Source organism: Meriones unguiculatus, chromosome 7 (assembly GCF_030254825.1).
Source record: "Meriones unguiculatus strain TT.TT164.6M chromosome 7, Bangor_MerUng_6.1, whole genome shotgun sequence".
Taxonomy (NCBI): domain Eukaryota; kingdom Metazoa; phylum Chordata; class Mammalia; order Rodentia; family Muridae; genus Meriones; species Meriones unguiculatus.
Window position 1 is genome coordinate 91,273,140 of NC_083355.1, and position 13,701 is coordinate 91,286,840.

Sequence of the window (13,701 nt, forward strand, 5' to 3'; positions counted from 1 at the left end):
TTATTGTTGGAACTGAGGATGTAGGCTAGTTGGTATAGAGTGCTTGTCTACCATAAATGGAGCCCATACAAATCACGCATAGTAGTAACCACTACTATGTAATCCCAAATTCAGGTGGTCTAGGCAGCATAATCAACGCAGCCATTCTCAGCTCTGTGAGATTCTGTCTCAAAAATAAATTAAAATGAAAATAATGAAAAATAATCTCCTCCCTATGAACTGTCCTATATATGTAGGTTTCTTAAATATTGCAATCCAACACCATGAGAGTTTACTCTAGTGATATTTAATGTGTACTCGTTACTTTTTCATCATTGTGACAAAGTAAGTGAAACAATTCTAGGGAGGAATTATTTCGCTCATGATTTTAGAGGGTTCAGTTCACATGGGTCACTTGGCCCCATGCACTTGGGTAGGGCAGATCACCATGATAGTGGAGCACATGAAGGCAGTGTTCACATCATGGTGGACAGAAAACAGAAGCAGGGAGGACCCAGCTCTAGTGACAGTCTTTCTCCAGCGAAGTCCCACTTACTAAAGTTTCCAGAACCTTCTAAAATAGTACCACTAGCTGAGGATCGAGCACTTACAGCATGATATTCCATATGCAAATTATATCAAGAGGCAGTTTTCATATTTCAGATATTACATATATATCTTTGGTTTCTCAGACAGCTTATAAAAATATAAGTAGTATGAAAACTTTATAGGCCTTAGGTAACTTTTTAGATTAAATGTTTCTCAGACATCAGATTAAATCAGATTTCTAAAATCCTTTTTTTTTTTTTTTTGCCTAATATATTCTTTTATTAATTTCAAGTGAAAAGGCTTAAGACAAACTGATTTTTTTTCTTTTTTAAAAAAAGTATATTTCCAAACCAGCATTTGTATTTCATCATAAATAAATAAAACGTAAGCTTCTAAAATTTTGAATTATTTAAAATTGTTTTTGCTGATATTTTTGCCCCATATTTACTTGCCTTTATTCTTCAGATTTTGTCCCTCTATATAGATACCAACTAGGTATTTCCAGCTTAAATAGCAGTAGGGTTGTTGTCTTTCAGTCTTTTTGAGACTGGGATTCATGAGTCGAGGCTTAGGATTATTCTGAAATCTGATATTCCTGTCCCAACAACTTCAAGCAAAAGCCACAGTCTTCCTATTTGTGGTGCTGGGGTTTAACCCAGAGCCTCTCATATGCTGGGGAGGCAGGTGCTTTCCCAGCCGGGCTATGTCCCCAGCCCAACAGCAGTGATTCAGAATGGTATTTGGATTCTGTTGTATCCTACTTGTACCTGTTTGAAATAAGATCTCTTTCCCTTTTCTTCTTCTTTTCCTCACATTCTAGAATGCATTAACTTTTTCTTGAGGCCAAGCAGGGGCAGATCCCCAATTTACAAGCTCAGTGTTTAGATGGAATGTCTCCCCAGGTTTCTAAAATAATGCATATCTGAGGGAGGCAATGTGCTCTCTCTCCTGCCCAATTCTTTTTGGTTGTTTTAGAGTCTTGCTGTATAGCCCAGACTGGCCTTAAACAACATAATCCTCTAGCCTTGGCTCCAGAGTGCTGGGATTACATGTATACACTATGAGTCTCCTTCTGTGTGTAATATTAAACACACACACAGAAGCTGAATACTGGTGGCACACACACACCTTTAATCCCAGCACACTCCAAAGGCAGAGGCAGGAGGATCTCTGTGAGTTCAAGGCCAGCCTAGTCTTCACAGCAAGTTCCAGGGCAGCCAGGGCTACACAGAGAAATACTGTCTTGGGGGGTAATTAATTTTTATCTGGAGCTGGAGAGTTGGCTTAGTGGTTGAGAGTGCTTGTTTTTCTTGCAGAGGACATGGGTTCCGTTCCCAACACCCACATGGTGGCTCACAGCCATTCCTATTCCTAGCACCAGCTCTAGGGAATCCAACACTCTCTTCTGAACTCCATGAGCAGCAGGCATGCATGTGGTGTACATACATACACATAGACAAGACACACAAAGAGCGTTTTGCCTGCATGTATGCATGTACGCATATATGTCTGACAGGACCTGAAGAGGGCTCTGGATGACCTGGAACTGGTTGTGAACTGTCACGTAGGTGCTAGGAACTGAACCTAGACCTCTAAAAGATTAAAGGTGTATACCATCACCACCCAGCAAAAAATAAATTTAAAAAGAAAAATCACTGAAATTATTCAGATTAAAAGATCTAACAAACATATAGTAACATTTCTCTTTTCAGATAACCAACCTGTTTTTTTTTTTTTTTTCAGTTGCATTCCAGTCCATGATGACCGGAGGCAACATAGGGAAGCAGATCGTCTGCATTTCAGAAGATTCTTCTCTGTAGTCGATGCATCTTCATCAGAGAAACCCTACATTTCCTACTTTACACGAAGACTATTAAGACACATTTAAAAAGTAATCTTACGATATAGACAATCATTGGTTTAAATGTGATAATAGTTTCTTAATTACATAATCTTTATCTTCAATATCATATTCTCTATACATCTAACATGACTGCTTACCATAATACAATGGTTCTCAACCTGTGGGTCATGGCCCCTTGGGGGGGGTTGTATTTTGGATATTTACATGACTATTATTCATAACTAACAAAATTACAGTTATGAAGTAACAAGATAATTTTATGGTTGTAGTCACCGAAACATGAGGAACTGTATTAAAGGGTCACAGCAGTAGGAAGCTTGAGAACCACTGCCACAATAAATTAAAGTTAGTATCATTTGTTTTTCTTTCCTTTTTATTTTTGACACAGGATCTCAATAGTACACACTGGCCTCAAATTGGTGATCCTTGTGGCCTCACCTCCTAAGTGCTGGGATCATAGGCATGTACCACTATGCCTGATTTATTTTTCTTACAATAATACTAGTAATAACTATATTGGATATGGTTGTGTTAATGTAGCTCAGGCTGTGCTGACTCCTCAGGTTCCCCACTGCTGAGACTGCTGGGATTCCAGGCAGGTGTCACTCACTACCTAGCTAATTTGTTTGTAAAAACTAATATTACATATATTTGTATCAAATATTTAAAAATCCCTGGAGAGTTAACACAGCTGTTAATGGATCATACATAATATATCTTTAAATTAGTTTAAAAACTGAGTAAACATACTGCTAATCCTAGCTGAGAGGCAGTAAACATCTGTTGAACTGGGAAATTTTTTTTAACATTATTCTTAAACTTATTAGAATTGAGGTGGCCTTTCCAGATTTTTAATGGCTTTAAAAATCTTTATTTTAAGTACCTGCATGTCTGTCTGTACACCATGTTCATGCCTGCTTCCTGCTGGGGCTGGAAGAGGACATTGGATCCCTTGGAAGTGGAGAGTTTTGAACCACCATGTGGGTGCTGGGTTCTTTAATGCAGATCCTCTGGTAGAGCAGCAGGTACTCTAAAGTTCTGAGTCATCTCTCCAGCCTGCCCAATGAGAGGCTTCTAATGTATAAGTATACAGGGTTGGGGGCAGCAGTGGGAGAATTTATAGATTGTGGAACAGTTTTGGGGTAGAAGGGCACAGGTTTTGAGTTGGGAGTGGTATGAGAAGAGAAATGAGTTCAGTCGAATTGATGGGAAGCTCAAAAGACCAGATTGATATCCAGAAGATGATCTTTTTGTGGCTGTGTTGCAAGCCTAAGAACTTATTATATATTGATAAAAGCTTGTGTTTACTTTAGGAATTTTTTTTTTCTTTTTTTGAGACAGAGTCTGTTATGTAGCTTGCTATGTAATCCAGGCTGTCTTGGAACTCAAAAGATCCACTTGCCTGTCTGCCTACAGAGTGCTTAAGTTAAAGGCCCTGTACCACTATGCTGGGCCTCTACTTTGGAGGGCAAGTAGATATAAACATCATTCAGAATTTCAGTGATTGAAGTGGGTAGGGGGAGTGGTCAAGCCAGAACACTAATCGGTATTCTAGGGGCTAATCAGCAATCACACCCAATCCCCATCGAGCCCCAAGTGAGCAAGCTTCAGAAAATGATAGGACTGAGTAAATAGCCGGTGGTTATAGACACAAATATTCCAGATGTATTGATGTATTGCATTTGTTTTATTAGTTGTAACTCAACCTTTAGAATAGCCAAACTGGAGCTGTTTTCTGACTGACTTATGGCCAATGTATATAGCCAATGTACTTTATAGGCAAAACTTACAACAAGTGTATTAAAATTGTATTAGTAATCACTCAATCCAGTTTTGCAGTGGGCTAACCTTCTTTTATATACTTTCTCTGGACCACTTTGTCTGTCTGGAAGGTTCTTCATTTCTTCATATAGTAGTAATTGCCAAATTTAACTTTGTTTTTTAATTCTTAAACTTGAGGATTTTAACTTTCAGTAAACATTTCCTTGCCATCCAAGGTTTTTTCCAGATACTGTGTAACCAGTTGTCCTTGTCACGGCAATCCTCAAGTGGCATTGCAGCCACGCTTCTCGGTGCCCAGCATCAAGTATCGAGGAAAGGTTTTCTCCCAGAACGTCTTGTACCCAAACTACTACTCCCTAGCTCAGTTAGACTCCTGGCTTATCTCTAAAACTTGAAAATAAGCGCCTTGAGAGAACATTAATTCTCACGGACATTATCTTTAATCACCAAACCACACCATGGGTTTCTGTTTTTTTGACAGGGTCTCACTATGTAGCCCTAGCTCGCCTGGAACTCCCAAGTGCTGTAAGTGCTAGGTTACAGGCGTGTGCCACCACGCCAGCCAGGTCTTCACATTTTATGCAGTCAGCCAAACTCAAAGTTACAGCAAGAACTATTATTCAGCTTGGAACTCGGGTATCTGAGCCTTCAGTTAGGCTATCCAAGATCTCAGGAATTCTTAAATGTTTCCAAAGCAGCGCACGTGCCTAAATTCACACCCAGTCCTATGGGCGATGGAAGGCTTGATTTCTGGGCTCCTCCTTGGGCCATGAAGACTTCGGGTCCTCTTTATGGAGGTTTTGGTGTTTCGGGAGCGTTGTTAGCTGTCTTAAGCCCTCTGCTCCGGAGAACGCTAACCCCCTCCTCCCCATCCACCTCGGCCACTGCCACCGCACACATCCACATCAGCGGGAAGGCGGTTACGTCACGGCTAGAACGAACTGACCTGGTTTCAGACTTCGCGGCCCCGACATACCTGCAGGGCAGAGAGGCGGGGGCGGGGCGCTGTGGGTCCTCATTCCGGACCCCTGCGGGTGGAGGAGCGGGGGACCCGTCCCAGCCGCTGCCGGAGGGTCGACACCTCGACCTGAGTGACACCCTCTGGGCGGAGAAGAAAGCGAGCGGGGATGCTCGTGTGGGGTGGCCAAACTTCCTGTCCCGCTCTGGAGCTGCTTCCGGCTGGGGCCGGAAGACGCCGTGTGTGGACGGAATTCGGGACTGACTGACGGACAGCCAGCTGCCCTGGACTGAAAGGTGAGCTTCGGGCCGTGGCCGGCCACACCCGCTCGGCTTGGTGGTCCCGGACAGAAAGGAAGCCACTGCGGAGTTGGGGGATCTAGAGTCGAGTTCGCCCCCGAAGGGCACAAGGAAGCCGCCCCCCTGGACTCCCCCGGCGTCTGGCGTCTAGCGGGCCGGGAGCGACCAGTCCGAAGCCCGGCGCCTTCGGCACTTCCCCTTTCAGGTTTTGGGGCCGCGCTGTTGCGTCTTCTTTGCTTGTTTTTTGCGGGAGGGTGCTTGGAAGCCAGACTGTCCCCCAGAAAGCCGGAGTTAGCGAGTCCCTGGGGCGGAGGCTCCGGACTACACCCGCAGCTGGGCCTGCCGGCGGACCTCCGGGCCTTTGACTGAGGCCTTTGTGCTGGCGGGAAGGGTTGGCAGCGGTGCCCTGCTAGCGTTTCACCCAGAGCTGCCGGTTCCTTTCCTGCGTCCACTCATTCCTTGGTCGGGAATGGAGCCGTCTGCGGACCAGGGCCGGGACCTGTGATGTGTCCTTTGCCTGTCACTTCAGGCCCGTGTGTGGGCAGCGAGTGTTTGCAGCCAGGATGTGCTTTGTGCATTGAACTTGTCCTCTGGTTTCTCGAGAAGAGGATCCAATTAGTTTATTAAACTTTATCCCACTTGCGCATGAGGCTCAGAGATGTACTTGGATACCATTTGGGATTTAAATATTACTGGTTTGGGATTAAGAGGTCATACTTTTACATTAGTCTTTGACACAGGGTCAGTGTAACACATGCGAAGAGAGTAAAGCATTTTGAAGTAAAGACGGGCAACTCTGGGTGTTTGGCATTGAGAAATTACGTCCTGTTATAGTAGAGTATGGCATAATACAGGACAAACAAACATCAGAAGTTTTGGAGTCTAAGCTTTGCATCCGAGTAGGTGTCGAATTTTGGGTATTTTCTACAATTTCTAGGGTTTTTTTTTTGGGGGGGGGCGGGTAATGGTGGCATTGAGTATGACAGTGAAGAGATTTATTCTCAGGGATTTGACCATTATTCTGAGACCAAACTTTGTGTTCAAGAAGTGACAAACATTTTTGTATTTGGAAAAATAATCAGTGTTTGGGTACAAGAAAGATAGGGAAGGTAACTTAAAGCCCAGTTAGAGCCTGTGTTAATAGTGTAGTTGACTGAAAAAAAAAAGTGTTGAAAGATACTGAGAAATCTAAACAACATCATAGGAGGAATAAATTTGAGGAAGTTAGTAATGGCTGGGATTATTTAAGTGTATAGCATGAGAGGCACTGCTTGGTAGCCTTTGCAGGCGAGTGGGAAGAGGATTGAGCAACAAAAGGGATAACTCAAGAAGAACAGGTTTGGCAGGGGAGATGATAATCTGGGTTTGACATGGTTTGGTTTGAAATGCTGATGGATAGGTATGCAAAATTACTCAGCAAATAATAATGAAGGTTTGGAATTGAGAAGTCAGGAGTAAAAGGGGTTGGGAATTGGATATCATTTGTTATATTACCCTTTAGCTGAATATTTATTTAGTGCTTTTTATGTGCTCACAGGGAAGCTTTTATGGAAGTCCTTTAAATGCACAGTAATGACTACATTAGAAGTGGGTAGTGATTTCAGGGGGTCTTTTGGGAAAATGTAAAATTAGCCACGCATGGTGGTAAATACCTTAATCTCAGTACTGGTAGGTGTAAGCAGGAGAGAGCCGAAGTTTAAGGCCAGTCCCAGATACATGTAGAATTGTAGGTCAGCCTGAGCTATGCAAGAGCCTGTCTGTTTGCCTTCAGCTACCCCTCCCCCCAAAACAGTCAAACAAACAAAACCACTAGTGCCTGTGAATCTGGAACTATGAATACACTTAAAGTCAGTTTAACTGTGCTTTTCAAAATGTGTGAGTTTGGGATCTGGAGAGATGGCTCGCTGCTCTTGTAAAGGAGCTGGTTTAGTTGTCAGCACCTCACATGGTGATTTACAACCATCTGTAACTCCAGTTTCAGAGGGTCTATTGCCCTCTGCCTCCATGGGTACTGCATACATGTGGTGTAAACCATGCACAATACATTTTTAGTAAAATGGGCAAATTTTGTGTTAGGTAAACTGTCTCAGTGAAACTTCATTTTTGAGACCTTGGCTGGTCTGGTACTCACTATATAGACCAGGCTGGACTCAATCTTTTAGAGACATGCTTGCACTCAGAGCCCTGTCACATGCTTTACCATTGAGTTAACACCTCTAGACTTGATTAGTATTAGTTTTTGGCTTTCTGAGATAGAATATCACAGATAGAGTAGCCCAGACAGGCCTTGAATTTGCTGTTAGAGCCCAGGCTGAGATCATAGGTGTGTACCACCATGCCCCTGCTAGGCTTATTTTTAAATTATCAAAACAGCATAATTACCTTTTAGAACCAAGAAAAGAAAGTCATGCTGTCCTATTACACAGTATAGCTCTTGTTACTATCTGAGTGAATTTCTTCTTTTTTAATGCATGTTATAATTAATGTTAAAATGGGAAATAGATTTGTAATCAGTTTTCTTTGTTGTTGTATGGTGTTAATAATCATGTGTGTGTGTGCATATTTGTGGTGTTGTGAATCAAACCCAGGTACTTGTACATGCTATGCAAATGTTCTGCCACTGAACTACATCCCCGCACATAATTGTATTTTGAAGTGACAATGCCATATAGCTGTGCCCTATATTGTGTGTATGTGTGTATGTGCTCAAGTTTTCTAAAAAGCAATTGTATGTTGCTTCCAGTTTTTTGTCTTATATATTTTTTTAAAGATTTATTTATTTAATGTAGGTGAGTGCTCTATCAGCATGTACACCTGCATGCCAGAAGAGGGCATCAAATCCCAGTATAGATGGTTATGAGCCACCATATAGTTGCTGGGAATTGAACTTGGGACCTTTGGAAGAGCAGATAGTGCTCATCTCTCCAGCCCTTGTCTTATATTTTTGATGAACATCTTTGGAAATGTAGCTTTTCCATATTTAAGGCCTTTTCATAGGCAGGTGTGATGATACCTGCACTCCCTGCCAGCACTCAGGAGGGAAGGGTAGGAGAGCACAGGAGGCCAGCTGTCTATGTGTGAATTTCAAGCCAGTCAGAGCTTCATTAGAAGTAGTGCTTAAGAGAACTTGCTGTTCTTGCAGAGAACCAGAATTTGGTTCCCAGCATCCACACAGGGCAGCTTACAACCACCTGGGACTCCTTGGGGCTCCAGGAGAGTCTGATACCTTCTGTTGAACTCTGTGGACACTTGGACACACAGGGCATTACACATGCATGAAATATATATATTTTTTTCAAGACAGGGTTTCTCTGTGTAGCCCTGGCTGTCCTGAACTCACTCTGTAGACCAGGCTGGTTTCAAACACACAGATCTGCCTGCCTCTGCCTCCCAAATGCTGGCATCAAAGGCATGTGCCTCCACAGCCTGGCTAAAAATAAATTTTTTAAAGTAAGTAGAAATAGTTTACCAAAGCAATACTTTTATAAGGTTTGATATTTATTGGTTTGTTCTAGTTTAAACAAATGTTATGGGCTGAATTCTTTATCTACTTGTGATTTTTAGATATAAAAGGATGCTTTTGTTTATTTGGCTACATTTTCCTGCTGCTCTTAATGCTGTGTCTTTCTCTTTTTACCCTTATTTTAGGTTAAATTGATTACCAACCTAGTTCAGCATCCTAAGGAAAAGCATAATGTTTCTTAAAGGGATATGACTGTGAAAGGAAGGTGTCTTAGACTCTGAATTAGATTTGAACCTGTCCCCCGAACAGCTACAGGATTTCAGAAGCTGAATCAATGTTATCAGATGAGTTAGAGTCCAAACCAGAGGTGAGCCTCTTCAGCTGTTTATTCTTAGTCCGTTGGTCAGGAAACAACTTCTGTAGTGGCTTAATAGTAAACAGTTTTGACTGTGTGAGCCAAATGATTTTTACTACAACTCTCAGTTTATGATTTTTATGTTACTTAATGTTTTCTCAAAGACTTCATTATTCTGTTTCTATCTTTTGTGAGTTTTTTACATTTACTATTTAAGTAGTTAATGAAATACTTAAAGTGCTTAAATTAATAAAATATCTTATATTCCTAAAGTATTTTTATACTATGTAATTATGCTATATATGTGTGTATATATTTATACAAATTGTTAATTTTATATATAATTGAAAATTATTTTCTTTCTGAACATTATTGGGAGAGTTAATCCTTTTACAATTTCAATCACTTTTTGTACCTTAATTTTTATAAGTTTGGGTTCCATAATATAAAGTACTAAATACAAAAGTCACCAAATTTGAAATCACTACTTAATTTTGAAGACTGGAACTCTAACTAGTTATGTCATCTTAGGCAAGTCAGTGTTTTCAGATTGATTCCTCATTTGTAAAAAAATACATGTTCATTTGGGAATTTAATAGGAAGATTAATTGAACCTCTAGCCAGGAAAATGCTTTGTAAGAAGTAACCAGTACTGTGCAGTTGATTTTTTTTTTTAAAAAACCAGCTCATCATTTCAAAGTACACTTTTAAAGTTTTTCTTTGATAGAAAATGACAGATTAACTTAATTTTATAAATAACTGTTCTGTAGAACAAACACCTTAATAAATGTACTTAATTTAGTTTTTCTGTGTATATGACTGAGACCAGGAATAAGATGTAATTATATTATCATTTGTTGATAAATTTAAAAGTTGAGATTCATTCCTAACAACCCTGTTTCTCAGTGTTCCCTCTTTTCCCCTCCTCAGCTCCTGGTTCAGTTTGTTCAGAATACCTCCATCCCCCTGGGACAAGGGCTAGTAGAATCAGAAGCTAAAGACATTACTTGCTTATCCCTCCTTCCAGTGACAGAGGCCTCAGAATGCAGTCGGCTAATGTTACCAGGTAAAATATGTTTACTGCAGAGAGGACAAAGAAGACTTAAGAGGTTAGCCTACTCTGTGGCAAGAGTCGAATGGATATTTGATTTTGATTGATAGAACTAAAATTTAGAAATCATGGAAAAAAGCAGCCATGGAAGTCATGAGGGTCTAAGTAGTGTGAGCCATAGGATTGATTATCTGAATGTGAGACAGGAAGACTACTGCAGCACTGTGGGACTCCCTTTTGACAGTATCAGGCAAGAGAACCTGAAAAAGAGGGAAGAATAAAGTAGAATAGAGTATTGAAATGAATGTCAGCACAGCTAAGAGTCATGTGACCCAAGAAAAATCTGTGTCAAAGGCCCCTAAGAGGCCAAGGACACAAAGATGGAAAGGAGGAGATCATTAGTATTGGTAGAGAAAGGTAAGAAGCCAGGCTGTAGCGATGGATGTAATGGTATAAAATCTAGTGTAGTTGAGGAAATGATTTTATAGTTTTTTGTTTGTTTGTTTTTGACACGAGGTCCTGGCTATGTAGCCCGGATGGGCCTGGAACTCATAGTAATCTACCTGCCTCTGCTTTTGCTGGAATTAAAGGCTGTGTGCTACCACTGGCCCTATACAATATTTTTAAAGGCCTTTTCTTTTCTTTTCTTTTCTTTTCTTTTCTTTTCTTTTCTTTTCTCTTCTCTTCTCTTCTCTTCTCTTCTTTTTTTTTCTTTTCTTTTTTCTGTTTTTCTTCCTTTCTTTCTTTTAAATCTAACCTATTTGAGGACTATTTGAAATGTTAATTCTAATCAGGGGGAGGTCAGTGTTAGCTTGTTGATGACAGTTGTTTGTTTTAAATTCTGATTACTACCTTCTAATATGTTCTGTAAAGACTGAGTCTTTTTAAGATTCAAGAAAAACATATTCAACCAACGATAAAAACGATAAAACTTTCCTGTCTTGGGCTGGAGAGATGGTTCACTGGCTGAGAGCACTTGCTATGCAGTCATGAGGACTGGAGTTTGACTCCACAGAACAAAAAGGAGCTTGTCATGAAGCCTGGTGACCCTAGTTTGATCCCTGGAACTTACATGGTGAAAAAGAGAACTGACTTCTGGAAGTTGCCCTCAAACTTCCACATATGCAGAGCAGCATGAATGCACAGGCACACACTCTAAGTAAATGTAGCAAATTTAAAAAACAACTGTAAAGATCTGACACACTGTTTTGTTTGAAAGGAGGACTTGCTGTGTAGACCAGGCTGACCTTGAACTGAGATTCATCTGTTTCAGCCTCCTCAATGCTGGGATTAAAGGGAGGAGCCAATGTTCATGGATTGATACTCTATTTTGGCTTCCCTCATGAATAGACATGAACACCCATACAGATGTGCTTGCACATACATACACATGGAATAAAATGAGTCCTTTAAAAGTTTCCCTTGGTAATCCTAGCTCTTTCACATCTGTTCTTATGTTTCTGCTAACATATTGTGAGTCATATTCTCCAAATCTCTCCTTCAAGCTATACAAATAGCTAGGTTTTTTTAGTTAAGTTTTCTGACCTCCTGACTTTTTTGTCTCAATTTTAAATTGTTGAGTAAGAATAGCAGAGGGAATTAAAATAGAAGCAAAAAAGTCCTTACTCTGTTATAATGACTATATATTAAAAAAAAAAAAAAAAAAAAAGAAGGTGAGCTGGTCGTGGTGGCCCACACACATAATCCCAGCCCTCTGGGAGGCAGAGGCAAGTGGATTTCTTGTGAGTTCGAGGCCAGCCTGGTCTACAAAGTGAGTCCACTATGGCCAAGGCTACACAGAGAAACTCTTGTCTTGGCAGGGTGGGGGCAGAGTTTCAGAATCTCCATGTAGCCACCCTTAGAACAAGCTTCTCTTTTGGAATTTTGAGACTGGGTCTCTATATAGTCCTGGCTATTCTGGAATTTGCTCTGTAGATCAGGTTGGCTTCTAACTCACAGAAATCTACTTCTTTAGAGCAAGTCTTTAAATTATTTATGTACATTCAAAATAAACCCAAAAACTGTAATGACGAATACTGATTATTCTACAAAATGTCAGTGGTTTCCCATGCTGTTTTCCCCCTATGATGATTCTATGGTAGGTTTTGTATTTACAAAAATGAGACTGCAGCCTGTTCTTGTAAGGGTGCTAGAAACGAATTTAAGTTTTGTTCTTAGGTGCTATGTATTGAAAAGGTGAGCTCCCTGGAGGTTAGTACTGCATAAAGCTTTGCTATTTCCTCCACTAGATGATACTGCAAATCATACTAATTCCTCCAAGGAGGTCCCTTCTTCAGCTGTTTTGAGGAGTCTTCAGGTGAATGTGGGCCCAGACGGAGAAGAGACAAGGGCTCAGACTGTGCAGAAGTCCCCAGAGTTTTTGTCCACTCCAGACTCTCCTAGCTTGTTGCAAGACCTACAGCCAAGTGACAGCACTTCTTTTATTCTCCTTAACCTAACAAGAGCAGGTAGGTTTTAGTCTTTTCTGAACTCGACTCATTTTTTTAAGGGGAAAAAGGTAAAGGTGGGACAAATATTTAATGTACATAAGATGCAAAGAATCTTGTGTGACCTTGTGACCAGTTGAATATATAAAGGAAGCAGGAAGATTGTATGATGACTCTGCATTTCCTCTTGTTTAAGTTTGTGAGATAGTTGGTTATTAATTTTGCCAAATGTAAGAAAGGTCTGCTCTTTACTTTGGCTTTTATCACTCCTGTTCTTCTCCTCAGCACAATTTGTTTGCAAAATGAGGACCCTGCCCACTCCTGGAAGGAGTGTTGAGTGTTAGGTGCTGTATATCAAAGGGTGAACTCCTTGTGTAGTGTGGTTTCTCCATGTAGCCTTGACTGCCTTGAATATGGGACCCTCTGCCTCTTGCTGCTGAGTGCAGGGGCGAAGTGTGTCACTACACCTTGCAAGAGGAACATTTCTTGTTTGGGAAATTAATGTGCTGCCCTTGACCAGGAGAGTGAGAGCAAGAAGAGGCTTGGGAGAGGATTCTTAGTTCCAATTATGTCTGTTGATGTTTTGATTTTGGAGGCATATCAAGGAGAGAGTATCCTTTAGAGAGTTAAAAAGAGGGATCCAGTGTTCTGGAGAAATATGGTACAAAGTAGGCAGTTGGGCTGCTCATCACACCCAGGAAATGTAAAGCATGGGTCATACAGTCATTGATTCCAGGGAAGTTTGAAGCATAGGTGTGAAAGGGGTAAGCCTAGGAACCTGGGAAAGAGGACATTTAAGAGGGCAGCAGCACCACCAGTAGAACTGGAAGAGAATGGTGCTTGGGAAACCAAGGGAAGAAAATGTTTTAAGAAAAAAAGATACTAAAAGATTCCAAGTATTCTAGGATGGACTACTGTGATTAAATATCTATCTGGTGGCCTTTGCAAAAATAA

General features: G+C 40.9%; 2 protein-coding genes across 11 annotated transcripts in view; both read left to right on the forward strand.

The window, feature by feature from the left end:
• Window positions 1-4,218, forward strand: part of Ptgr2 (prostaglandin reductase 2) — a 30,189-nt gene extending 25,971 nt beyond the window's left edge. For all 7 annotated transcript variants that reach the window (XM_060387852.1, XM_060387851.1, XM_021634146.2 and 4 more), the window contains one exon: window positions 2,272-4,218. In XM_060387852.1, the coding sequence (XP_060243835.1) occupies window positions 2,272-2,348 (77 nt within the window). In that variant the 3' untranslated portion in view covers window positions 2,349-4,218. The remainder of the gene's footprint in view (window positions 1-2,271) is intronic.
• Window positions 4,219-5,296: 1,078 nt separating this feature from the next.
• The window catches only part of Znf410 (zinc finger protein 410), a 29,965-nt gene continuing 21,560 nt past the window's right edge, over window positions 5,297-13,701 (forward strand). For 3 of the 4 annotated variants that reach the window (XR_009593030.1, XM_021634153.2, XM_021634154.2), the window contains exons 1-4: window positions 5,297-5,428; window positions 9,080-9,261; window positions 10,180-10,315; window positions 12,550-12,768. Coding sequence is in view for 3 of the 4 variants with exons in the window: in XM_021634153.2 (XP_021489828.1) it covers window positions 9,229-9,261; window positions 10,180-10,315; window positions 12,550-12,768 (388 nt within the window). In the remaining variant the exon portion in view is untranslated. Of the gene's footprint in view, window positions 5,429-5,501; window positions 5,637-9,079; window positions 9,262-10,179; window positions 10,316-12,549; window positions 12,769-13,701 lie in introns of those variants that run through there. The other variant, XM_060387849.1, reaches the window with a different exon arrangement.